Source organism: Cervus canadensis, chromosome 3 (genome assembly GCF_019320065.1).
Source record: "Cervus canadensis isolate Bull #8, Minnesota chromosome 3, ASM1932006v1, whole genome shotgun sequence".
Lineage (NCBI taxonomy): Eukaryota > Metazoa > Chordata > Mammalia > Artiodactyla > Cervidae > Cervus > Cervus canadensis.
In genome coordinates this window covers 11457355-11485120 of record NC_057388.1, presented here as the reverse complement: position 1 = coordinate 11485120, position 27766 = coordinate 11457355, and the positions used below count along the sequence as shown (strand labels likewise).

General features: G+C 39.7%; 1 protein-coding gene, 1 long non-coding RNA gene and 1 other non-coding gene across 3 annotated transcripts in view; 1 reads left to right on the top strand and 2 right to left on the bottom strand.

Annotated features, from left to right (window-relative positions):
- On the top strand, positions 1-27524 carry PON2 (paraoxonase 2). Its single transcript, XM_043462646.1, has 9 exons — positions 1-152; positions 7031-7101; positions 14265-14320; positions 19518-19683; positions 20220-20346; positions 22362-22562; positions 25350-25431; positions 26158-26286; positions 26896-27524. Exons 1-9 carry the CDS (start codon positions 79-81, stop codon positions 27052-27054), a joined length of 1065 nt encoding a protein of 354 aa, XP_043318581.1. The 5' UTR covers positions 1-78; the 3' UTR covers positions 27055-27524.
- LOC122438111 overlaps positions 771-27766 on the bottom strand; it is a 40924-nt gene continuing 13928 nt past the window's right edge. The window contains exons 3-4 of the long non-coding RNA XR_006268448.1: positions 4473-4573; positions 771-900 (exon numbers count right to left, since the gene is read on the bottom strand). This is a non-coding gene — a long non-coding RNA (uncharacterized LOC122438111). The remainder of the gene's footprint in view (positions 901-4472; positions 4574-27766) is intronic.
- On the bottom strand, positions 6432-6538 carry LOC122438978. The gene has a single exon (XR_006268722.1). It is a non-coding gene; the product is annotated as a U6 spliceosomal RNA (small nuclear RNA).

Sequence of the window (27766 nt, the reverse complement as noted above, 5' to 3'; positions counted from 1 at the left end):
CGCGCGGCCCGGCGGTACCGCGGCGCCGCCCACAGTGCTCCCCGGTCCCGCGGAGCGAGGCGGCGCGGCTCCTGAGCCATGGGGCGGCTGCTGGCGCTGAGCTTGCTGGGGATCGCGCTGGCGCTGCTGGGCGAGAGGTTCCTGGCGCTCAGGTAGGGGCCAGGGGCCCTCCCGGGTGCGCAGGGTCGGGGTGGCCGGGGCTGCGGGGGCGCGGGGACCCTCGTGCGGGAGCCCGGGGCCGGGGAGGCTCTCTGCCGGCTCTGCTCCCCGGCCCGCCGAGCGCCGCCACCCCACCCCCAGCCGCCCGCAAAACCCCACACAGTTTGGGCTGAATCGCGAGACTTCCTGGAGAGTTTACAAGCTTTTGCTGCTCACAAAGTTCTTTGCTACCTAGGTTGACGAGCTGTGCCGTGCAGTTTACTTAAGGGCAAACCTCGTGCTTTAACTTGAAAACAACACTATTACTCATGCACTGAAACTTTAATTATAAAGATTTATTTCAGGTCACGGATCCTGCTTCTCTTTGGTGCCCAAACCAGCCTCTGTCTTTAACAAAGTTGTTCTCCATCCCTCCCCTGCCGCGTTGGAGAAGCTTCCTCTGCTCTCTAATCTTGGCGCAGTAGATCAAAGATACTTGAAATATTCAGCTACTGTTCTTACATCACTTCCTTATTTATCTCCTCGTCCGGGAACCGTGAAGCCAGAATGCCAAACAGGGCACGCCTAGTCCTTCTCACATTTTACTTATGAAAAAAACGCGATAGGCAGATGTCACAGCCCTCGAATTATCAATTCAAATTATATAAGCCTTATGCGAAAAAATTCCAGAAATGCTGAGCATCTGTTCTGTACGCTGTGCTCTGTGAGGCTCCTGTAATAGAGTAAGGCACCGGTCTTAACCTATTAAAGGGAAGGAGAGACATAAGCAGAGGGATAAACTAGGATGTTCACTGTAGCAGTGTCAGTCGCTCAGTCGTGTCTGACTCTTTGCGACCCCAGAACAGTAGCCCCTCGGGTTCCTCTATCCATGGGATTCTCCAGGCAAGAATACTGGAGTGGATTGCTGTTCCCTTCTCCGGAAGATCCTCCTGACCCAGGGATCAAACCCAGGTGTCCTGCACTGCAGGCAGATTCTTTACCATCTGAGCTACAGGGACGATCAGCATGTTCAGGACAGGTACAAACCAACCTCTATAGGCTTAAGGAGGAAAAATGACTGAAGTTGAAGCTCAGGAGGAAGAGACATTTGACATTGTCCTGGAAGGATGGGTGAAACCCAAGTGGGCAGGAAGGAGGCAGTCCCAGATGGAGGTTGGTGCGTGAACAAAGGGACTGATGTGAGGAAGTCTGGATCTGAGGGGAGCTTAAAGTTACGGGATGATAACAGTAGGGACAGGGGATGGCTAGGTCTCGAGATGGTTATTAAAGGTATGCTGAGAAACTGGGGCCTGCTTTGATAGGCAAAGGGAACTGTCAGTGTTTGCTGTGTGTTTTATTTTTTAATCAGGAGCCTGTTTAAACTTTCTAAAGCATAATCAGCTGGACTGTGCAAGAGCGGACCTGGAAGGCTGGATTGGAGTAGAGCAGTGATTCGCAGTCCTGGCTGTGCCTTAGGATCTCCAGGAGGCCTGCTGTCTGGACAGCACCCCCAGCAGTTCCAGTCCTGTTGCTCTGAGTGGGGCCCAGGCATGAGTATTTCTTATTTTTAAAAATTCTCCTGATAATTCTCATATGAAGTTAGAGCTGACAAGTACCAGAAGGAGACTAAAAAGACCTGGGGAAACTAGTTAAAGTATTGCAGTGGTTTGGCCCAAACTCTGGAAGCCTGGGGGATGAGGGGTAGGTCAAAGGTGATGCTAGAGTTTCCAGCTCAACTGGCTTAGCTGTAGCTTCATCTGCCAGGAGGACAGTGTCTGTGCAACAGGAAGGGTCAGAGTCGGAGGAGGAACGTTCACTGGCAAGAAATGGACACACTGAGCTTAATTTTCATGTTATATAAACAACTATCCTGTTCTGCAGAAGGTTACTGAGTTGGATGATTTTGTATGCTCTATCCAGCTCCCACTAAAATTCACAAGCTCATTAGGTTATCCCTATGGTTCAAACCACCAGTGTTTCCATTAACTGAAGTTTTCTCAGTTTATAATTTTTTCTTCTTAAAAATCTTAAGGTTTTAAATTTAAGTCCCTTTGAATGATAAATGTGGTTGCAAACCTAAGACAAAGTAGATACATTTTATTCATACAGACTGTACCTGATGGGTCATTTAAAATTTAATGTGTCTTTTCTTTATAAAGACTTGACTATAATAAACTTTATTTAGCAGTGACTTCACAGGGTTGTAACCTCACTGGTCAACTGAAGCCTCATATTGGCCAATGTGAGAAGGTGAGGGGAATGATGGATGGACGGATCTAGCAAATAAAAATGCAAGAAACCCAGTCAAACTGGAATGTCAGATAAACAACAAATCTTTTTTTAGTATAAACATATCCCATGCAATATTTAGGATGTAATTATACTAAAATAGTATTCATTATTTATCTGAAATTCAAATTTCACTCACATTTTATCTGGCAACCCTGTAAGTGCAGAATATCAACTACCTACTGTTTACAAAGTTTGGTGGAGTGCTTAAATGCATTTCTCCTTTCAGTCCCTTAGAGTATTTTGAAAAGCAGCATGTTCCCACCTCCACAAAGAGAAAAGCTCTTCAAAAAACAGATTTTCGGTTTTTTTTTTTCGCTCTCATCCAGTGCCTTCTAGTTCATTATTCTATTTTTAGAGATAGTACTTTGGCACTCAAGTTATTTCTCTCCCCCAAGCTGCCCACTTAAATTTCAGATAAGCAATGAATAATATTTTAGTATAAGTATGTCATGGATGGATAAATGGAATCAGAGTTGTCTATTTCCTTCTGAACTATAACTGGCTAAGGTTCCCAGAGGAGGGTGGCATATCATACCCAACTTTTCCACTCCTCCCTAGTTGAACAATAAAGGGGAAAACAGAAATACACAAATGTCTCCAGGTCTGTGCTCCCTATTCCAAAGCACACAGCCTTGAATGAATCATAAGACTTGAGTGCATAAGAGACCTGTGCCTGAGCAGGAAATCCGGAAATAAGCATCTGAACTTTCTCCTTGTTGCCTGACATCTTTTATGACAACTCCACCAAGAAGCTATCCAATGAACACTTCTGAAGGGGCAGCCTGTTTTTCAGCCACCACCCGCCTTATTTACTGTGTGACTACCGTGTGCGGGTCTTAAATGGCTGTGCTGGGCCTTCATCGCTACACGGGTTTTCCTCTAGCTGCAGAGAGTGGGGGCCACTCTCTCGTTGCGGTGCACAGGCTTTTCATTGTGGTCGCTTCTCTTGTTGCAGGGCATGCGCTCTAGGTGTGTGGGCTTCAGCAGCTGTAGGGCGTGGGTTCAGCGGTTACGGTTCCTGGGCTTTAGAGCACAGGCTCAGTAGTTGTGGGGCAAGGTTTGCTCCACAGCACGTGGGATCTTCCTGGATCAGGGATCCAACCCGTGTCTCCTGCATGGCCTGGCCGGTTCTTTACCACTGAGTCACCAGGGAAGCCCTGTGTGCTAGTCTTTGTGTTGAAAGTGTCAACAGTTCTTGGTGTTAAACAAACATTTACTGACATTTGGAAAGAAAGCCCTTTTACCTTCCTGCCTTCTCCCAGTCTTCGTATCTGTCTTTATATTATGTTATATATTTCCTATATTATATCTGATAAAACTGAAGCTTGGAGAAGCTAACTAGTTAGTTCAATTGTTAGTGCCAAACCTGGACTTCTAAGTCAGGTCTTCCGATTCCAAATACAGTTTGCCCCAGTTCCCTGTAGCCTCCTCTCTTCTCTGCCATTGGAGCAAATTTTCCTCAGCTTTACAAGCCTGAGCACAAACTCTGAGTTAAGTAAGAGCATTACAGGGGATGAGGGAGTGAATTCCAAGGGGTTTTACAAGTCTGTATGTGAAAGATAAAGCCCCTGTTTGAATTTAAGTCTGCACTTAAAAGATAAAGCCCCACGAGTGGTTTGTAAATTCAAAGGCAGTGCGATAAGGAACAAACCTGGTAAGAAAACTGTGTCCCCTGCTGACACACCAGCCTGGTGCATCTTTACTGTTACCACAATATGAAGCAAGGTAATCACTAACCACCCCCGTCTCATCCCACTTTGAAGGTGATGCCTTTTCCTGAGTGAAAGAAATAGAGCTTCCTTTCATGCTGATGACTGTTGGTTAAGGGTTCATGCCTTGTAGCCAGATAGCCTGAATTCTCCACTATTTACCTGACTCATTGGCTTTTTATTTCACTTTTCTGTGCCTCAGTGTCCTAATCTGTAGGATGGGGGTAATCATACTTTATGCCCCATATAGGGGCTGTAAAAATATCAATGAGTTAATTCTTGCAAAATGCTAGAACACTGTCAGACACACAGGAAGTGCTCAGTAATAGTTACCTGTGATGATGATGATGTTGGAACAAGGGTTCTTAGATTTTTGTGCCACAGATCCCTTTGGCAGTCTGGTGAAGCCTTGACTCCTTCTCGGCATCATGTTCCTAAATGCATAAGATAAAAATACACAGGATTATAAACCAAACGTAAAAACTATCTAAGTTAATAACAACTGACTTAAATTCTATTGTCAAACTATTTGAAAAATCTAACGTAGGATATAATAAGCCTTAAATATATCTAGAGGTCGTTGAATACCTAACAGTGCAGAGTCAGACACGACTGAAGCGACTTAGCAGCATGTATTGTATGGAGAAGGCAATGGCACCCCACTCCAGTACTCTTGCCGGGAAAATCCCATGGACGGAGTCCATGGGGTTGTGAAGAGTCAGGCACAACTGAGTGACTTCACTTTCACTTTTAACTCTCATGCATTGGACGAGGAAATGGCAACCCACTCCAGTGTTCCTGCCTGGAGAATCCCAGGGACGGGGGAGCCTGGTGGGCTGCCGTCTGTGGGGTCACACAGGGTTGGACACGACTGAAGCGATGTAGCAGCAGCAGCAGCAGCAGGTACTGTGAAGCAGAGATGAGTATAAATGGTATTTTGAGATATCTACAACTAAAATGTTATGAAACAATGTGTGCAGTTTCTGTTAGTGACGGTCACAGGTACTACTAGTAGAAAGCTCAGTGGTTTGTTGCCTACACTCATCATCAAAAGAAATACTCACTTTCAGTCAGAGATTTAACTAAAGATGTGTTTTTCCCCCCATCTGAATTCACAGACCCCTGAATTTTACCCATGGACTCCACGAAGGTCACTGGGCCTGAAATTAAGAACCCTCATGTTAGGATTTCCCTGGTGGTCCAGTGGTTAAAGATTTGCCTTGCAGTGCAGGGAATATGGGTGTGATCCCTGGTTGTGGAACTAAGATCCCACATAAGGCCTATAGACCTAAATTGACCTGCCAAAGGTCATGCAGTCTTATTGCTATGACAGAAACATGGTCTTCCTCTTTCACTACTAGCACTTTCGATACATGTTAGCCCTTCTTATAACTGATTACCTTTTATCACCATGATTATCAGCAGCACCATCCTCATCACTAGTATTAACTGCTACTACTTATGTTAGGCTAAATATATACTTGTTTTCCAATAAAAATTAATTGAAAAAAATACTTGTTTTCCCTGTAAGTCACTCCTGGGGCTCACAGATTTGAGATCTTTTTGTATTTTTTTTCTTTTACTGCTTAATTTAAAATTTTGGTTGGTTATTTTAAATTTTCTATTATGTCCATATATTTTATATATTTATTTTATTCATTTATTTTTATTTCACTGCTTTATTGCTCTGTTGTCTTAAGAAATTTAATACTGTTTTAGTTATATGGATTCCAAACACATAGTGATTAACACTCTAATTAGAAACTTTCATATTATATATACACATGTATATGTGAACTGCCAAAATACATAGTTGCCACTCCCTATTGGTAATTCTGAGTTAACCCAGGCCGCGGTTTCTTCCATTTTGCCCAGAAAACAGCAGCCTTCCCCATATTCAGCATCTAGAAGTCCGAAGAGGCAAGGCTGTGAAGAGAGCAGAGACGGTGGGTGACACGCTGTCCTTCCGTCCCTTAGACGTGTGGTATGCGTGCACCACTTTGAAAAGTGCAGGCTACTCTGTGCACGATTGCCGTTATTTCTGTGCGCAGAGAACACAGAGAAGGTGAGACGATGAGAAGAGGGGAAGCCCTCAGACAGCAGAGCCCAGGTGTGTTTGTCCACCTTGCGTGGTGGGCTGCTGCTCCAGGGTGGGAAGGATGAGTGAAGATGCTTTACCAAAGCTCAACATTTTCTCCTTATTTCTTCCCTTCTGTTTTTACGAAATGACAACAGCAAGGAGTTTTGCTAGAGTAGTCGGTGCTCCTCAGGCTCTTTTTTTTTTTTTTTTTTAAACTTTTGGAACGCTTCACGAATTTGCGTGTCATCCTTGCGCAGGGGCCATGCTAATCTTCTCTGTATCGTTCCAACCCTAGCATATGTGCTGCCGAAGCGAGCACTCCTCAGGCTCTTAATAAGTATTTACGTGGTATCCTCTGTGAGCCAGGCTCTGAACAATGCCGTCCTCTCTCGGCCTGCTTTCAGTCACTATGTCATTCTGCAGAGGGTCTGAGCAGCTTTCTGCCCCCCTGAGTCTTCTGGTTCTACATCTGTGGCTCTTCCCACAACACAAGAGCTATGAGAAGTGGGACTTGGTGTCATGTTTATATTTGCATAGGAACGTGCATTGAAAGCTGTATTTGTTGGATTATTGGCTTCCTTTTATGACCCATGTTCACATAGAGAACTTTGTGATATGCATTTTTATTTTAACTTCAGTTCTGGTGCTATTTTATGTTCCTACTCTTGTTTTCCATCTTCTCCTTTATCCGCTTTAGATTTGTGCTGTGTTGTTGTTTTTTTTTTTTTGTATTGCTGTAAGCCTCTTTAAACCCTTTCTGCTACAAAGCAGGGATACATAAACAGATAGATTTTTTTCTTTTTTTAAACAGGAATCGACTTAAAGCCTCCAGAGAAGTGGAATCTGTAGACCTTCCTAACTGCCACCTGATTAAAGGAATCGGTGAGTCTGAGAAAATGCTTGTTACACAGCTCACATTGTTTGGCCACTAACACTAAAAAACTCACTAAGAGTATTTTGGCACATAATTACTGTTTATCAGAGGAAAAATCACATTAGATCAGCAAAACCTTTTCATCTCTTTTGATCTCTGTATTTGTACCCTGTATTTCTTCTCTCTTACTCGCACTGTGATTTATTAATTATTTGTACAACCCTATGTTTGTTGTTAGATTTCTTGCTTGTTTAGTGACTTTGCTGAACTATTTTTGTCAGGTCTGTATTCTTTGTCGTGTGTGGCAACTGAATTCTATGTTACACTAGCCCAGGAGTTAGCTGGTGAAGGTAAGTCAGAAGGAAGAGAAATTATAAAATAGAAAATAAAAATCTCCTAACAAAATCTCCACTTCCCACAAATATTACTCAGCTATTAAAAAAGAATGAAATAATGCCATGTGCAGCAACATGGATGGAAATAGAGATGATCATATTAAGTGAAGTAAGCCAAAGACAAATACCATATGATACCACTTACATGTGGAATCTAAAAAAATTACACAGATAAACTTATGTATAAAACAGAAACAGATCCAGAGAGAGGGACTTCCATGGTGGTACAGTGGATAAGAATCCACCTGTCAATGCAGTGTACACGGGTTCGATCGCTGGTCCAGAAAGATTCCACATGCCACGGAGCGACTAAGCTGGTGGGCCACAAGTACTGAGACCACATTCTAAAGCTCCTGAGCTACAGCTACAGAAGCCTGAACGCCGAGTCCACACTCCATGACAAAAGAAGCCACCACGATGAGGAGCCGGCACCGCACAAGTCGGCCCCGCTCACCACAACTAGGAAAGGCTTGTACACAGCAGGGAAGACCTAGCACAGCCAGAAGTCAAGAAGGAATGAATAAATAAGTAATTTTCTTATTTTTTAAAAAAGAAATAGAGCCACAGACACAGAAAACAAACTTTTGGTTATCAAAGGTGGAAGGGGAGGTTGGGATAAATTAAGAGTTTGGGATTAATATATACACGCTACCATGTATAAAAAAGATAAACAGTAAGTGAAGCACCGGGAACCCTGGTATGCTGCAATCCGTGGGGTTGCAGAGAATCAGTCAAAACAATAAGGTCCAGTGTGTTGTGTAGCACAGGGAACTAAACTCAGTATTTTGTAATAACCTGTAATGGAAAAGAATATATATATGCACATGTAACTGAATCACTATTGCTGTATGGATAAAACTAACACAACACTGTAAACCAACTATACTTCAATAAAAAGTAAATAATTACATTTAAAAAAAATTTCCATCTCCCACAAAAGTAACCTCAGACACAGTTTCTATTTTATCCTTTCTGGTATTTCCAGTGCAAATGCAAGCAAATATATGCATATATATTTATTTTTTCACCAGTGGCCTCTTAGTATAAAATTATATTCTGCAACTTGCGTCATTCTGAACATGAAGAGATTTCCGCGTTAACACTTGTAATAGACCTACCTCATTCTTTTTAATATTTGCATGTACCATTATTGTTTAACCAGTTCCTTAAAGCACATTTGAGTGGTTGCAGGTTTTTGCAACTACAAGCAAATCAGTGAACATCATTGTGCATATAGCTCTTGCATTTTTTTTACCTGAAGGATAAGTTTTCACTAGTGGGATTATTGTTCAGTTAGCACATATCTTTAAAGTTTTGATAGTGTTTGCTAAATTGCCCTCGGGTTGGAACACGAATAAATTCAGGAACTCATATGTACAACCACATTCACTCCAGAGAGGATTCATAATGCACTTTTGTCAAAGACAAAGTAGTGGAACTTTTTTGGATCACACAAAGAAGGCTTCAATTTCACGCCGTCCCATGCTCAGTCATTTCAGTCACGTCTGACTCCTTGAGACCCAGTGGACCTCAGGCTCCTGCCTGGCTCCTCTGCCCGTGGGATTCTGCAGGCAAGAATACTAGAGTGGGCTGCCATGTTTTCCTCTGGGAATCTTCCCGACCCAGGGATCGAACTCTTGTCTCTTGCATTGTAGACAGATTCTTTACTGCTGAACCACCAGGAAGCCAATTCATGAAACCTGTTAGTTTTCAGAGCAGCCTTTTCTACTTCAGAGTTTCTTTCTAGTTTTGCCCCCTCTCCTTCTCTACACATGTTTTCCCTGTGCTCTTGTCTCCTTTTCCCATTGCTACTTTTGTCCTTTTTCCTAGTCTTGTCTCCCTTCACTAGACTCTGTGACTTCTTTCTCCTGGGGTTTCCCCTTTTTGTTTGTTGCCCAAACACTTGGCAGGAAGATACAAACTCAGTGTCAAATACCCAGCTGTTGGATTGAAAAAGTCTATGCTAGATAACGCAGACTGTCCTAAAATTAAGGTTGTCTGAAGCCCCGAGAATCTCAACAAATGCATCCTTCTTTCTGGCTGCAAGCAGGAAGAGCTCCTTGGAACTGGTCACTCAGCAGAAGCCAGATGGCATCTGAGAGGGACCTGTTCAGGTTGGGAGGTTGAGTTAGCAATCCTGGGGGTTACTTTTGCTACCGAGTTAATAATTGTAAAATTGTTAAATAGCCTTGCATCTGTGAAGCCCACCTTCCGTGGGACAGATGACAAGACAGGACAGGCTGCCAAGTGCATTGCTGCTGCAACTCACTGGGACAGAGAGCTCCTCGGAGAAAAGCAAGTCCAACAACATTTGTATTCTGAACAGGCGTCTGGCTGTGTTTGTGACCTTTATGTTGTGATGTGTGCGAGCTGCTGTCTGCAGTTGGGAAGAATGAGGAAATATGTCACCTATGGCCCTTCTTGTGAAGCATTTAATGTCTCTGAGGCACTTCAAAAGGCAGTGGCGCGAAGACATTGGATGATTAGAAGCACGTTTGGGATACATTTTTAGATCTAATTAGAATTGTATTTTTCTTTTTTTCCCTTTCTTCTTTGCTTTTGCTCTCTGGTTACCATACACTATGTGAACATTTGTTGAGGAGCTATGTCAGGGATGCATAATGGTTAATAATAGCTTGTGGTTATATGTTTTTAACAACAGTTGCTTATTCAGTGGTCTTTGACTACAAAGGGTTAGTAGGATACACTTCCCCATATGGACAAAAGCAACTTCTCATGGTAGGCAGAGGGAATACAGTTCTCTTTTTAGTTTCCACTTTGGGAACAGTTACAGTCATGCACTTGAGGCCAGCTAATCCCTCCAGGAGGTAAGACCATATTCCCTGCCCCCACCCCCCCTCCATCCCCATCAAGGAACACGCACTTGCACACACACACACACACACACACACACACACATATCAAGGCTACATTCATCATGACTGGAAATGAACTCTTAGGTGCTTTATACGTATCATATCATCTCATGTCTGTTTTAATAAATAAATAACCACTACCACTGGAGAAGGAAATGGCAACCCACTCCAGTATTCTTGCCTGGGAAATCCATGGACAGAGGAGCCTGGCGGGCTACAGCCGATAAGGTCACAAAAGAGTCAGACACACCTGAGCGACTAAACAACAACAATCACCACCACGTATCATGCAGGATATGTGCCTTCAGGGGGGTCAGAAAGTAAGTTCACTACTTATTCCATTTTTTTTTTTATTCCTTTCTAGTGTATCTAACAGAAACTAAGATTTGGCATGATATCTATGTCTAAATAATAAAAAATATGCTTAAAGAGCTATTTAATTCTATTTGAAGTTTAAAACACTTAAAAATGTCTTTGAAAATGCTGGCCTTCAGAGTCCTGGACTAAAAATTTTGAATGGATTATTTTTCTTAAGTTAATAAATGATTTTATACACTTGGCAGTCAAGATTTTTATAACTGCTGCTTGAGTTTTTTTTTTTTTTTTTTTGTAAGCATTAAAGTTTGTAGCTCTTGTCATCAAGTACTTTGCAATCTACCTATGAAAAGGAAAGCAGAAAAACTCACTGTGTGAGATATGGACATATTTTTTGTTTTTCTTTTGATAACAGTTAAGGATCTAAGGCTCAGAGAGGTTAAATAACTTTTGCAATTTTTTTCAATATAGTATCTTCTTCCAGAGTCATTAACACATATATCTGATTAGTGAACCAAAAAAGTGGAAAATAATAGGCTACATTACATTTTAGATACTCTGTTGGGTATGAAGGGCTGATCAGCTGTTATAAAATTAGAGTGAGTAACTTACAGAAGAAAGAAATTGATTTTCTTTTATGTGACAGTCCAAAGGCAAGCAAATGGCCTAGGGTGATTAGATGACTGTATCTCATGTGGTCATTCTGAGACCAAGGCTGATGAAGTGACACAGCTCTTGTCAACGTACCACCTTGGTCCATGACTGGAACTCCAGTTGTTGCCGTTTCCCAGCAGGAAGGGGTAGAAGAACATTTACCTAGATATTTTTACTCTGTATTACCCAGTAGTTGCATAAACCTTGTACCTTCATGTCTCATTAACTCGAACTCAGACAAACAGCCACCTCTGTCAGCAAGAGGGACTTCCCTGATGGCTCAGTCGGTAAAAAATCTGCCTGTAATGCAGGAGAATTGGGTTTGATTCCTTGGTCAGGAAGATCCCCTGGAGAAGGGAATGGCAACCTACCCCAGTATCCTTGCCTGGGAAATCCCACGGACAGAGGAGCCTGGTGGGGTGTCCATGGGGCCACATGTGACCCCAGAGGAGTCCATGGGGTCACATAGGGTCTGATACGAACGAGCAAGCACACACATGTTGCCATGTAGCTGAATAGCAATAAGGGAAGTATGGATCCTGGGGAGGGGTTGGCCTTCTCTGACACAGATAGATAATTGCTAAAGAAATAAGAAGGGATCAAAATCAGATGTGCTAAGTTACAAGACTTTCTAGAGAAAGATGGTTTGAAAGAGGTTTGAAAGAAAAGTACAACATATGAATTGATGAAGATCTTGGTGAAAGGCATGGAAGAAAACATTTTGAGGAAAAAGCCAACATACATAATCGACCACAGTTGGATTTACAAAGTCAAGTGTTCTCAGAAAGGAACCAGGGGATAGTTCTGACAGAGAAATTTCATTAAATGTTAGGTTGTATTTGTTTCTATGTACTTTTAAGTGAGAACAAAAGACTTGAATCCCAGCTTCCCAGTTTGTGACCTTAACCTTTCAAAGGCTCAATATTCTCTATGCTAAAATAAGAGATATTATCACTTCTTAGAGTTATGAAAATTATATGAACTAACATGTATAAAGTACTTATAAGGAGCCTGGTTCTTGGTGAACACAATATATGTTAATAGTTATGTGTTACTACTAATAATACTACTGTTTCTATTATTGAATTAGAGGAGAAAAAACATCTCCAGCTTTGACTACTTTTACAATAATCATACTGAAAGGGTGTTATGAGATGACAAACGCCTACTGTTGTATTGGCTATAGAGGTGAAGATGGGGGACTAGATCTGGAAAATATTCTAAAGAAGCTACAGATATGACTTTTTTCCCTTGAAATTAGGCAACAGGATGAAACAGAAGTTGCAATGTGGTCGAAGTGAAAATATCTTTTAAAAAAGTTGCTCTCTTCTTGATTATTGAAAGAATATGTTTTGTAGAAATTTTTAAAACAAAGAAAAGTTTAGAGTAAAAGGAAAATCACTCAACCCAAAATCCCACCACCCAAAAAAACATTGTTTTTTTTGTACATATTTTTTGTCTGTGTGTATAGGCATGTACACATTGAAACTGTCTTAAATAATTTTTCAAGAACAACAAATTTTAATTAATTGAGCTCCTACTAAATGGATATAGAAAGCAGAACTTGGACTAGAATGGTGTGTACACATGTGTGTTCATATGTGTGTGTTTTTGTGTGTGTACGTGGTGAAGGGTTCCTTGGTCCTCGCTCTTTACCAGTTGAGAAGCACCATAGAACTTTTGGTGGGTATCACAGACCCATTTTTGAATCTGCTGAAAGCATAGAACCTTTTTCACAGAAGATACCTGTACGTGTACAGGACATTTTGCATTGCACAGAATTTCAAAGGGTTCATAGAGTCTTTAAAACCCATTTGTGGCTCCACAGACCCGAGGTTAAGAACTCTTCCAGCACACTATGCTTAGACATATCTCTCCACTTTCTGAGAAAAGAAGCATATGGGTCATCTTTATGAAGTGAAGTTCTTGACATTTTCTTTTTTTTTTTTTGCTTTTCTCCGCTGTTGCTGATGGAATGAGCAATACTAGAGGCAGTGCAGCTAAATGCAAACTCAGGAAGCAAAACCCAAATAGCTGGATAGGTGCTGTTTGTTTTTGACAACCTAGAAATAATCTTGGAGACATACTCTGGAGAGGGCTTAAAGGGGAAGACTGAATTTTGTGGACTCAAAGAATGTGTCATGATTTGGCTTAATCTAAGGCATTTTTCTTCTTTTCTTGTGTTTGGGTCTATTATCTGTCCATGGAATTGACACAGTGAGACCACTGGGAAGGTCTTATGTCTAATTATTTGCTGTGCTGTGTGGAGTGTACTGCAGACAATCAATAAACAATCAATAGTAATTGTAGTCTGTCTCAGAGACTGTGTTGAAGCTTCAACTGGCTTAGGTGCATGGTATTTTTCATTAATTTTCTTTTGCCAGTTTTTTTTTTTTAAATCTAAAACCTAAATTTAAAGATTAAACAGAAAGCTCTTTGCTTATGAGATCGAACAGACATTGTTTTGTAAAGAGGGACTATATAATCCCAGGTGTTTTATCTCTGGTAATGAGAGAAATGTCTGTGTTTGCTTCAGACTGAATGAGCAGAGAAAGGGACAAGATATTTGCATGGTTAAATGATGATGTGTCCTTCATTCTGAAAGTAATATTCCCCTGATGTCAATTACTTTTGTATAGACATCTGGCTGTTTATCATAAGAGTGTACAGATGTCAACTTTTTCAGTCTCGTAGCTAGAAATGTAGTGATTACTTGACTTTGATTTGAGTAAACATAAAATCTCTAATATTTAAAGTCAGAAGTTCACTGCAGGAAAGGATTTGGACTGATGTTTATTAAAGAGAGTGGTTCCTTGGAAGAAAAAATGGGAACCGTGCTAAAAGATACAGACACTGATAAAGTAAACAAAGCTCTACCTAACAAATCACAGAATTTGAACATGACATTTATCTATTTCTTGAACTTAACAGAAGCCGGCGCTGAAGATATTGATATACTTCCCAACGGTCTGGCTTTCTTTAGTGTGGTGAGTATCTTCCTTCTCCATCTCAGTGGAAGAAGTACAAGGAAGTTTCATGAGGCCTGCAAAGCAGTCACTTGTTTTTAAAGTTCCTCACTTTCAAAATTATATTCTGAAAACAAAAGACAGGTCAAACAGGATCTTGGAAATTTACCTCCAGCTTCTCTAAATATAGGGATTAAAAAGTCGTTGCCAGTTGACTTCTCTTTATGTCCCCACTGCCTTGCACTAAAATATTCCAGTGCAATCTGTTTGTTATTAAAAATGATATCTGAAGCATGATTGTGGATATTGATACTACATTGTGCTATTTTAAATGCAGCATATACCCTTCTTTCCATTCAGCATTCAATTTAAAGCTAGCATTCTTGCTGTTATTTATTTTTGAACAATATACTAACTCCTAAAGGAAGCCCAGTGCTTTTTCTTTCTTTCTTTTCCCCGATGAAAAGCCTATCATCAGTGGAAAGTCATTGATTTGAGTTTACCTTTCACTTTTGCCTTAATTTTTATAACCTGAAAAGTAACAATCTTTTCAGGCATATATTTTAAAGACTTTAAAATAGATTGGCCAGAGTGATGCTAGGTTATACCAATATGTATTCTAATTGGAAAACTGTATATATGGGCCAAAGAGGAAGTTCTACCTCTCTCCTCCCTGGCATGAGCCAAGGTGATGGACTTCAGCATCTTCATGGGTTCCACTTTTCTTGAGAAAGAAGAACCCAACTTCAGGACTTCCCTGGTGGTCTAGTGGCTAAGACTCCTCGCTCCCAATGCAGGGGGCCCAGGTTTGATCCCGGGAACTAGATCCTCATCCCACAACTAAGAGTCTGCATGCTGCAACTAAGATCCAGTGCATCCAAATAAATAAATAAATCTTTTAAATCAAGAAAAAAGTATCCAACGTTGAAGGCAGCCTGGAGGTATTCTGTTCCCTCTCAGCAGCCATTATTTTCAGACTCTGAGACTCAGGGAGAGTTGTGAAAAACTTGGAGATGCTTTAGAAGACAGTAGCGACACTAATAAAATAGCTGTCAGACTTACGAGAAGGGTGAGAGAACACAGCTTAGATGAGAATGAGGGTTAGAACACTCTTCAGGTTCTTGATGCTTTTTATGTGAAAGCCTGTGAGCAGCTGCTTGTCTACCACGGAGGGAGAAAAGAAATACTGTAGGTTTTGGCAGAAGCATGGATATTTATATTAAATTTTCAAACTGCAAGTTTAAAAGAAAAATTGTAGTTAATTACCTACTCACAATGAGTAAAATTATATTTCTGGGAGGACTCTGGGCTTGTGTAGAAGCATGTGCTTCCACATATGGCTTACAGTCTTAGGGAAAAGCACTGAGATTCCTCGTCAGCATTATACATAACCAAAGGTACAAATATCTGGAGTAAAGTAGAAGGCAGTTGTGTGCCTTTTTTTTGTTTTTTTTCAAAAAAGCTGTTCTCAGAGATTTGGGTAATCCAGAACTCATCTATTTCAAGATTTTATCCCTGTAAGAATAAATCTGAATTTATTTAGGAAGAGCGAGGTCTTCAAATACATAAATCTACAGCCATTTTTAGCTGAGAGATCTAATATAGTCACAGTGCTCTTGTAGTCAAGTCAAGAAGAATTTCTTCTGCATGATTTTCTCTTATCCTTCCTTGGTTATATGACTTATTACTAATTTAAAATGATTTACTTTCATTTTATTGATTTTTAAAATTTACTCAGCATTGTCTCTAATATTTCCTAGTATGTGCTCTTTTCTAAATGAGTAACTCCTACATCGTGGCATTTGTTTATTCTTCCAAGCACTGTAGCCCATTAACCCATCCCATTCAACAATTAGGGGCAACCTCAAAACTAACACCACATTTAATGAGGACTTGGATGACACAGAATAGAATAGAGATTTAAATATCAGTGTAAGTGTACTTAAAACTGCTGAACTGTACACTTAAAAATAGTGAAAATGGTAAATTTTATGTATATTTTACCACAAGTGGAAATAAAATTTTAAAAAGATAAAAACAGGTTTAAATGCTATCTTAAACTAAGATAATTATGGAGAGTTATTGGGGCTTCCCTGGTAGCTCAACTGGTAAAGAATCTACCTGCAATGCAGGAGACCTTGGCTCAATTCCTGGGTTGGAAAGATCCTCTGGAGAAAGGTTAGGCTACTCTCTCCAGTATTACTGGGCTTCCCTGGTGGCTCAGACGGTAAAGAATCCGCCTGCAGTGCGGGAGACCTGGGTTCCCTCCCTGGGTTGGGAAGATCCTCTGGAAGAGGGTATGGCAACCCACTCCAGTATTCTTGCCTGGAGAACCCCCATGGACAGAAGAGACTGGCAGGCTACAGCCCACAGGGTCACAGAGAGTCGGACACGACTGAGCGACTAAGAGCACATGAAGAGTTATTACATCCCGGGTAGAGCTTCCCGTGCATCGACACGCTACTGTTTATGGTACATTGATAAAGAAGACAGATTATTAACCACTAAACTGTCAGTGCCATGGAACAATAGCATAATTCCAGTTTATTCTGTTTGTTGGATCTTGAAGTTGTATAATTTGATAGATATTTTTTAATTGGAGAAAATGTGTATTAAATACAATTTGAGCATAAAGTAAGGTTTTTGGGAAGGTTTTTGGACTTCCCTGGTGGCTCAGATGGTAAAGCGTCTGCCTACAACGCAGGAGACCCAGGTTTGATACCTGGGTTGGGAAGATCCTCTGGAGAAGGAAATAAATGGCAACCCACTCCAGTACTCTTGCCTGGAAAATCCCATGGATGGAGAAGCACGGTAGGCTACAGTCCATGGGATCGAAAAGAGTCAGACACAACTGAGTGACTTCACTTTCACTTTCACTTGGGAAGGTATTCTTTTAAATTTGTGTAAAGTACGACTTGAAAAATTTAAAAGAGAAAAGACCTCAATTATTTCAGTCAGTGCTGAAAAAGCATTAAATAAAATTCAACTCTCATTCCTGATTCAGTTCAGTTCAGTCACTCAGTCATGTCCGACTCTTTGCAACCCCATGAACCACAGCAGGCCAGGCCTTCCTGTCCATCACTAACTCCTGGAGTTTACTCAAACTCATGTCCATTGAGTCAGTGATGCCATCCAACCATCTCATTCTTTGTCGTCCCCTTCTCCTCCTGCCCTTAATCTTTCCCAGCATCAGGGTCGTTTCAAATGAGTCAACTCTTCCAATGAGGTGGCCAAAGTACTGGAGTTTCAGCTTCAACATCAGTCCTCCCAATGAACACCCAGGACTGATCTCCTTTAGGATGGACTGGTTGGATCTCCTTGCAGTCCACGGGACTCTCAAGAGTCTTCTCCAACACCACAGTTCAAAAGCATCAATTCTTCGGCACTCAGCTTTCTTTATAGTCCAACTCTCACATCCATACATGACTACTGGAAAAACCATAGCCTTAACTAGATGGACCGTTGTGGACAAAATAATGTCTCTGCTTTTTAATATGCTGTCTAGGTTGGTCATAACTTTCCTTCCAAGGACTTTGTGTCTTTTAATTTCATGGCTGCAGTCACCATCTACAGTGATTTTGGAGCCCAGAAAAACAAAGTCAGCCACTGTTTCCACTGTTTCTCTATCTATTTGCACGAAGTGATGGGACCGGATGCCATGATCTTTGTTTTCTGAATGTTGAGCTTTAAGCCAACTTCTTCACTCTCCTCTTTCACTTTCATCAAGAGGCTCTTTAGTTCTTCTTCACTTTCTGCCATAAGGGTGGTGTCATCTGCATATCTGAGGTTATTGATATTTCTCCCAGTAATCTTGATTCCAGCCTGTGCTTCTTCCAGCCCAGCGTTTCTCATGATGTGCTCTGCATATAAGTTAAATAAGCAGGGTGACAATATACAGCCTTGACGTACTCCTTTTCCTATTTGGAACCAGTCTGTTGTTCCATGTCCAGTTCTAACTGTTGCTTCCTGAGCTGCATACAGGTTTCTCAAGAGGCAGGTCAGGTGGTCTGGTATTCCCATCTCTTTCAGAATTTTCCACAGTTTATTGTGATCCACACAGACAAAGGCTTTGGCATAGTCAATAAAGCAGAAATAAATTAAAAGCTAAAAAAAAAAAAAAAACCTAGAAGTAGAAGGAAACTTCCCAGAAACCTACAGCAAACATCATTCTTAGTGATGAAACATTCACTGCCTTCCCATTAATGTTTAGAAAAGAAAATGCCCTAAAACACTGTAACCATCAGTAATCTACTAAAGTTCTTAATAACCCAAGAAAACACGAAAAAGAAATATGATGTAGGAAAAAAGACGAAAGTGCCATTAATTTCAGACAGCGTGATTACTTGTTTTTCTAAACCGTCCAGGAGACTCAACTGACAGACTCTTAGACCTAATAGGAAGTTGAGTGAAATGGTTGGATTCAAAACGAACATATAAAACTCAATGACTTTCCCATGCACTAGGAAAAACCAAACAGATAATGTAGTAGTAGTAATACTACTACTACTGCTACTATTAATAAGATTTCATTTGAACAGCCACTTGATTTCTGAAATTTATACAGAAAAATAAATGAGCAGATATATTTAAGATTATTTTGTAAGGTAAAGCAATGTGGTGTGGGATAACTATATAGTATGTTTAAATATGTATATAGTATAATATACATACTAATATATATATAATGAATAAAGCTATAGTAATTAAAAAGTCACATATTAGCACAGAAATAGGGCACAAGTCCCCAGACAGACCAATATTTAAACAAGGATCTAGTACATGATAAAAGCAACATTTAGAATCAGTGGGAAAAGGACCGCCTGAGTACATGCCATGCACTGATCCAACCTTAGGATCTAGCGATGAAAAAATGCGACAAAGTTCCACCTGATGTCCCAGCCGGGAGAGGATGGCTATGTGTCAGACAGCAGTTTATTCCCGCCCTCAACTCTGTTATCTCACGTCCACCAGCCTTCTGGTTACCCTCTGAGGAGACTAAACCCCTCATCTCTGCTTCAACTCAGAAATATCAGATACTGTCTGGCTTTCAGCCTTCCACCCCCCAATTATTATTTTCTTATTGTTTCATCTCTGCTTTCTTTGTGTTTCTAGCATTATGCCAGCACCTTTAGCCAAAGTATCATTTATTTATAGTTGCTACTTTAGCCCATAAAAATACTTAAGCCTTTATATTTAACTTTTGCTCTGTTTTCAAAAGGGTCTAAAATGTCCAAGCCTTCACAGTTTTGCACCAGATAAGCCTGGAGGAATACTAATGATGGATCTAAATGAAGAAAACCCAAGGGCACTGGAATTAAGAATCAGCCGTGGATTTAATTTGGCTTTATTTAATCCACATGGTATCAGCACTTTCATAGACAGTGGTAAGAACTGATGAGCTACCAACATTTAAAAAAAACAAAACAAAACAGTGGTTTGCAAATGACTGGAAAATAGATTTGGATCATATCTGTATAAGAAAACAACTCATGAATTGTTTCTGTATTCTTCATATGAGTAAGTCCAACATTGCCTCTTCATCTGGCAGTAAGTTATGCTACATTTTGAAATTTCTAATAGTTATTAATTACACCTGAAAGAGTGTTTAGATTTCATAACCTTTTCATATATCTATTTTCATTGCATTGAAAAAGAGATTTCTAAGTTAAACTATAAACAGATTATCCATGAATTCTGTATACAGAGTGAGAAACACTCTTTCTTAAAGGTCAGGAGACCAATGATCAATAAATAACACTAGAAAGACAGTGATGGGAAAGATAGGGAAGAATGATCTGGTAGGTCCTCTAACAGCTTACACATTCAGCCTTTCCTTGCCCGTGGTATTTAAATGTCAGTGTCTACCCAGAGGTCCTACGGTTGTATCTTGTAAATGAACTCTATTCTCTCATTTTTTTAGATGACACCGTTTATCTCTTTGTTGTAAACCATCCAGAATTCAAAAATACAGTAGAAATTTTTAAATTTGAAGAGGAAGAAAATTCTCTTTTGCATCTAAAAACAATCAAACATGAGCTTCTTCCAAGGTAATTAGTCCTTTTGTTCATTCTCAGATTTATTGCTACCTTTTTCAGAAATTCCATATCATGGTCCTTCATCTTTTGTAAGAGCTGAAATACATACATACATACACACACATAAACAAATACATATATTTACATATATATGTCTATGTATAGTTTCCTTGCAACTTTACTTTTCATAAATATTTACATGAATGCAAAATTTTGAATGAAACCAGTGTTTTAGCCATGACAAAATTATATTATCCAAACTCAACTCAGTATTGAAGTGATTAAATCATACACAGATTTTTTAACCCCCAAGAAAGAGTCGTTAGAAACTCTCTCAAATGCACATCCTTTCAAACTGGGAAATATAACAGGTTCATGAGACCTTTTCAGGTCCCAGAAAAACTTGCTCAGAATTTCTACCGTGACATCCACTAATTGAATTTATATTCATATAATCTACTAAATAAAAGAGGCAGGAATTGCATGGTTTGAGAGTTTTCTGTTCTAGTCTATACTGTAGAGATTAATTGTCCCTTAATTTGAAGAATGGGCTTCCCTGGTGGCTCAGTGGCAAAGAATTTGCCTGCAATGCAGGAGACACTGGTTCCATCCCTGGGTCGGGAAGATCCCCTGAAGGTAATGACAACCCACTCCACTATTCTCGCCTGGGAAATCCCACGGACAGAGCCTGGCGGGCTACAGCCCATAGGGTCTCAAGAGTCAGCCACAACAGAGCAACTAAACAACAGTAGTTTCCTTGCAGAGCAGGAAAAGTTGACGTCAGTGTGCTATGCAGGCTCGCTTGAGAAATGAGGAAATGCTGGACTGCAGGGGATTTGCTTTTCAGAGCCATCTCAAGAGTAGAAGACAAACCTCACCATTGTTCCTTCTGTCACCTTCCATTTCAGATGACTCATCACACAAATAATAATAATACCTGTCCTGCCAAGGAAGAGTAGCCTGCTTTATATGGAGTTTGTATGCTTAGTATGGAACTAACATGAAATGTTTTCACAAGGTAGCCATGGGCTACTGGCCCTACAGAATTGGGAGTGCGTCACTGCTACTTCAAGAACACAGCTGGTTGATAATGTGACTAAAGGAGGTTCAGCTGCATCTTTTAAGCTTGAAGTTGATAAATATTTTTAGTATCTACTTATCTGTCTAGAACTTAAGTGTGTAACTGCCAACCATTCTTCCAGAAATTCACTTCCTAATTAATAGGAGCATAAGTACCCTCTAGGTAGCCTTTGCTTTAGGGAGCTCTTTCAGAAAGAGGGGACCCACCTTCCCTGTAGCTGTGTTTTTTCTTTAACAAAGGGGAAAGCCACTCTTTCAGAAATTTTTGCATAGGGTAATTGGAATTTAAATTTAATAACACCCTTACCTAACTGGTTTTAAAAATGTAATTGTTTTCAGCATATAAATCTCTCACCTGAAGCACTGCACTATGGCAATTTCATCATCCATCTATCTGGAAGTGTTTATTGAGTGCCTGTTCATTCTTGGCAGGTCGGCTTTGCGAGTCAGGTAGAAATTGAACAGTCAACCTTAGTTTGACTAATAACTAAGCAAAGGAACTCAAGAAAATCCAGCAACTGAGAAAAATGGAAGCTAGGTAAATGCTATTGACAGCCCGACCACCTCACCAGCCAATAAGGCTCCATCAAGCTCTGTACGATGAATAGCTGTGTCCTTTCACGTTATTCTTAAACCTTACATTTCTTGCTGTCAAAAACACACACTCTATCGGCACTAAGTTCTTTTTTCTTTTGTAATAATCCTGCTATAATTGCTAAATGATCTGTCTTCAGATTACTTGGTACCGTACAAAGTTGTTCTCCAGCATATGATATTATAGTAGGTTACATATGACTATACCTATGTGATTTTAGCTGAGCTTTTCCTAGGGAACCTCTTACCAGAAATTTAAGGCACATATTGTGTAAACCTTCTGGATACTTAATCTTTAATATGGAGACCAACTGGCTTTTCATTTTCTCTCACATGTTATTTTTCTCTTCCAGTGTGAATGATATCATAGCTGTTGGACCAGAACATTTCTATGCTACCAATGACCACTATTTCTCTGATCCTTTCTTAAAGTATTTGGAAACATACTTGAACTTACACTGGACAAATGTTGTTTACTACAGTCCAAATGAAGTTAAAGTGGTAGCAGAAGGATTTGATTCAGCAAATGGGATCAATATTTCACCTGATAAAAAGTATGAGCTCTTATAGAAGTATTTTCATTTCTTTTTAGTCATAGTGCTCGGTGAAATTCTTTACTTTGCTCTTTTTTTTTTAAGGCAGAAATAGCTTACCTGTTATTTTTGGTCTATGATAAATATATATGATATTTATAACTATTACTATAATGCTATGATATTATAATACATATATGTAATACATTATTGGCCTTCCAAGGTTACTGGGCTTCCCAGGTGGCACAGTGGTAAAGACTCCACCTGTCAATGCAGGAGACACAAGAGATGCAGGTTTGATCTCTGGGTCAGGAAGATCCCCTGGCGTAGGAAATGGCAAACCACTCCAGTATTCTTGCCTGGGAAATCCCATGGACAGAGGAGCCTGGTGGGCTACAGTCCATGGGGTGGCAAAAAGAGTCAAATAGGACTTAGCAGCTAACAATGACAGCAACTATATCATTACAGAATTTAATTTTATAAATGTAAATTTTTATAAAATGGGTTCATATTTATATATACATATTTAAATATAAGGTAGATGTTTTTCTTTTAAATAAATATATTATTGTTTTATTGGCTTTTATTGTTTTATTCCATTATAAGGATGACTGTAAACTAGCCAGTTCTCTATGAATATATATGATTTTCTTTTCTGTACAAAATACATTTTTTATTTTTCTTTTACCACTGAAACTTATCCATATGTTTTTAAGGCAGAACCTCCCCCCAAGGGAGAATGACAGCATAATGGTTAAATCTTCAGATTTTGGAGTCATATAGACCGAGGTTCAAATGCCTACTGGGTATTGGCTAAATCTGGGGCTATGAGCCCCTTCCCTCTGCACATTTGTACGAGTGTTTCTGTAGAACAAACTCCTCAAAATAGAACTACTCGCCCAAAGAGTGCTCCTTTTAAATGTTAATTTTTACAGTGCCAAATTCCGCCCCCAAATTCTTTTACTTTTATATGTCCAACTCTAGTTTATAGAAAGGATATTAGATTCTTTATTAATTTTCCCTTTTACTAGGTTAGCGCATTGAACAATTTAAACTACTACACATATAACATGAAATAAATCTGCCATCCTTGACAACTAAATGTCTTTATTTTCATGACAGTTTCTTCTTTATTGTTGATTACAGAAAATGGATGTAGAATCTTTCAAATTGTCTGTAACTGACCCAATCCAACCTCTCCCACCAAATCTGTTTTTCTCCCCGACTCTCATCTTTCAATTATGAGAGTCAAACTTTCCAGTCACTCAGGCTGGAAATAGTAATACCAATAGGGGGTCCAGCGTTAACTCCTCTCTCACTGCTCCTGCCCAGCCACTGAGCAGGTCACACTGGTTCTGCGTGTGGTTCCTCAGCCCCTCTTCCTTTCCACTGACACCTGCTTGGTTCGAGTTCTCACTCTCACTTTCTTCCCTTTTGTCTTCAGTCCATTTTTTTTTTTTTTTTTTTTCACCATTGCCAATTTTGTCTTTCTGTGTCCCACTGCCCTTCTAAGACCTCTGGAAGAGGGACCTGTGTCTGCTTCACCTTTGACTCCTCACCCTGAGCCCAGCCAGGCACAAACCACATGCTTAGTGATTGCTGCACAGAGCCGACCGTTTGTTGTTATTACACTCTGTTATTCCAGAAATTCAGTGGACCCCAACTGCTTTCCAAATCAAGGCAGGCTAAAGGGCTAGACTTTAATAGGCTAGCTCCAACCTCTCTCTTCTACTGTTTTCATACTTACTACGCTTTAGACAGGAGCTGAGTATTTTGCAAACCTGCCTCTTTCATTCTTGCTCACTGTACCTTTGCTCACATGTTTTCTTTTGCCTAAAAGATGCTTTGTCCTCATATCCTCAAATCCAGTCGCTCAGTCCATATCCACTGCAGATGCCCCTTTCTTTGTAAGCCCTTCTATTTTTTCAGGAGTTAGATATTTCTTCAGTCTCTAAACCCAAAATATGTCTTATGGTACCATCATGCTGTATTATTTGTTTAATGTGTACAGGCCATCTAATTACCACAACACATGATAAACTTTTCAGGAAAAACAGCTGTTTTCGTCATGTTTATATCTGTCACAATACTGAGTTCATGGTTTTACCCATTATAATTGCTCAATAGAACAGTTGCCATGGAACAGTCAATTCAGTGAGGAAGATTATGGTAAAGCAGTCCATTAATTCACCCTCCTTAGATGCAGACAAATTATTCTGAGTATATACTTATCTCTAATGCTTGAAGTTCTCAGTATGTTAATAAATGTCTTCTGTTTTATACCAAATATTTCTACATGTATATGAGCTCTTGAAATATCAAATTATATTGTGGAATATAAAAGATTTTTTTAAACATTTGTTTTATTGTCCCTTCAGTGGCAAATATCACAGACTTTATATATTTTTTTAATTTATTTGTTTTTAATTGGAGGATAATTGCTTTACAATGCTGTGTTGGTTTCTGCCATACAATAACATCAATCATCCAGAGGTATACATATATTTTCTCCCTCTTGAACCTTCTTCCCACCTCCCACCCCACAGACTTGATATTTTAAATGCTGCCCTATATTATTTTTCCTTACCAATCTTTTGAAAAATAATTTAACAATTCCATGACTGTTGTAGCAGCACTGAATTGATTTTGAAAGCTTACTTTTAAATAAAAGTTGGCCTTTATCAGGCTTTCCTTGAGGGCCCATCATTGATTAACTTCTTGGCAGGTTATTAAGACTTATTCTTCCCACTGTGTTAATGAAGCTTTATCTTGGCTTGGAGCTCTAACCAGTGTGTCCTTCCTGCAAAGGTTCATCTATGTTGCTGATATACTGGCTCATGAAATTCATGTTTTGGAAAAGCACCCTAATATGAATTTAACTCAGTTGAAGGTAAAATATTTCTTTCTATAACTAAAGTTGACATTAATCTTGAAATTACATAGTCATACTATATTATAACAATACCTCCCTTAAAACAGAATAGTCAGTGTTGCTACTCTGGGTTTTTCACTGCTACCTGTCTATAATTGACTAAGTCTCTTGTTTCCCAAAGTCACAAGAACAGTCATGACTGATTACATGCAGCTGTATGTTGGGAGGGACATTTGCATCAGAGTTAGCGCCCACTCCATGAAGTACTGATGGCACCCGATGAATTCCAGTAAGAAATTTTCACAGTTGAAAAGACTAATAGATGAATTCCGAAATGAAGATTTATGCAAGTTGTCAGTTCTTTCAATAATAAATGAAGGTGGAAATTGGGTTCCACACCATTATTATTTTCTTCCTGCTTGACAACACATATTTTAGATTGATGAAGAATTTATTTGAATGAGTTTCTTGAGCTAACCTATCATTGTGCATCTTTTAAAGGGGGAAAGGGGTTCATTTTTTAGAGAGATTGATTATTGTCCTAACTTTCTTAATTTCAGGAAGAATGAAAAGTGACTCTAAACGAGTGTGTTAAATTTATTTTATGCAATATTGGTGTTAAAGAGTGGAAGCAGGAGATGGGTATAATTTCCCCATATGCACAGGGGCAAGAAAGGTTAGCCCTAAATTATCTAATTGAGGTTTCTCATGACATTTAGATGTTGACGTTTTTTCATTTGGAAGGTACTCAAGTTGGATACACTGGTGGATAATTTATCTATTGACCCTTCCTCGGGGGACGTCTTGGTAGGCTGTCATCCTAATGGCCAGAAGCTCTTCGTGTATGACCCGAAGAATCCTCCCTCATCAGAGGTTTTTATATGTTTTACTTTTTAAACCTTAATTATTCAAACCCTTTTGAACTAACAATACAATAAACTGTCCCAGGGATGGTCTGTTTAGTCCTTTTAAACCAATAATACAATAAACGTGTGGCGGTTGGCTTCGTAATTACTTTAAGCCAATAATTGGCAGAATTTCACATTGTTCAAATACTTTTAGAAAGGTAATCTTTTGATGTAGTAAATGATGGTAGAAGCTGGTCAAAAGATCTTTTTTTCTAAAGATGTGCCCTCCTTGTGTGGTATACTGGCAATTTTTTAAATACCTGGCTTATTGTCAGCTCACTGCATGGCACGACTTTTGTTCATGCTAAAGTAGGCACATTAGTGTGGAAGTTTTTCTATTAATGCTCAATTACTGTAATAACACTCAATCTGGTGTTGGCATGCAGTCTCTCGGTGGCTTAAGAAAGTACTTTCTTTGAGGTTTTAACAAAGTAATTTAAACATTAACAAAATTGCTAACTGCTATTTTCAACAGCTTGTCCTCTTAATCATTGTGTCTTTGTGCAAGATTATTGATGACTGAGTGGCATGGGTGGATGGTGGTTTATATTAATCCTTCATATCTCCTGAATAGGTTCTCCGCATCCAGAATATTTTATCTGAGAAGCCTACGGTGACTACAGTTTATGCCAACAATGGATCTGTTCTCCAGGGAAGTTCTGTGGCCTCCGTGTATGACAAGAAGCTGCTCATAGGCACTTTATACCACAGAGCCCTATACTGTGAGCTGTAAATGGCCCTTCTGGTATGCAGGTGTGCTAGCGTCTCAACAACTAATTTTCTATGAATTGCTAATTCTGAGGGAATTTAACCAGCAATGTTGACCCCAAAATGTGTGACACATAGAGTAAATTTATTTCAGCAATGAAAGGACCCCTTCAGTTCACATAGCACTTTTAACATTAAAAGAAAGTGAACAGTTTTTAAAAATGCCAAGTACAGGTAAGAGAAGAAAGCTGTTTTCAGCTAAGTGAATACACTCTGCACAAAATAAGCCTCATGTCTGCCTTCCAACTGCCAGAGCATGAATTCCAGTGAAACAGGGTAGATTATATTTCCTTAAAATGTGAGTGACCTCAGCTCCACCAGTGTGACCACTATGACTCAGATCTACTGATACATGACATGTTTTGATGTCTTATACTTACATCTTTGTTTACTATTAAAGAGTTGGAGTTATAGTAAAGACTAACTAAAGCCCAAGTTTTGTCTGTGCTTAATTCTCATGGCATATCCTCAGCAGAACGTGGCCACTTACTTGTGGGGTTTCCTTGGGAGGGACAGGCAATAACAATACTAATTTATCTTATTAAATATGAAAAATAAGCCTTTTATTTGAATAAAAAAGAACGAATTAATTAAATATGGTAACTGGAATTCTCAATTAGTATGGAGTATTCTATCTGCTCTCTTTCTTAATGGGAGCCCAGCTTGCATACAAGGAG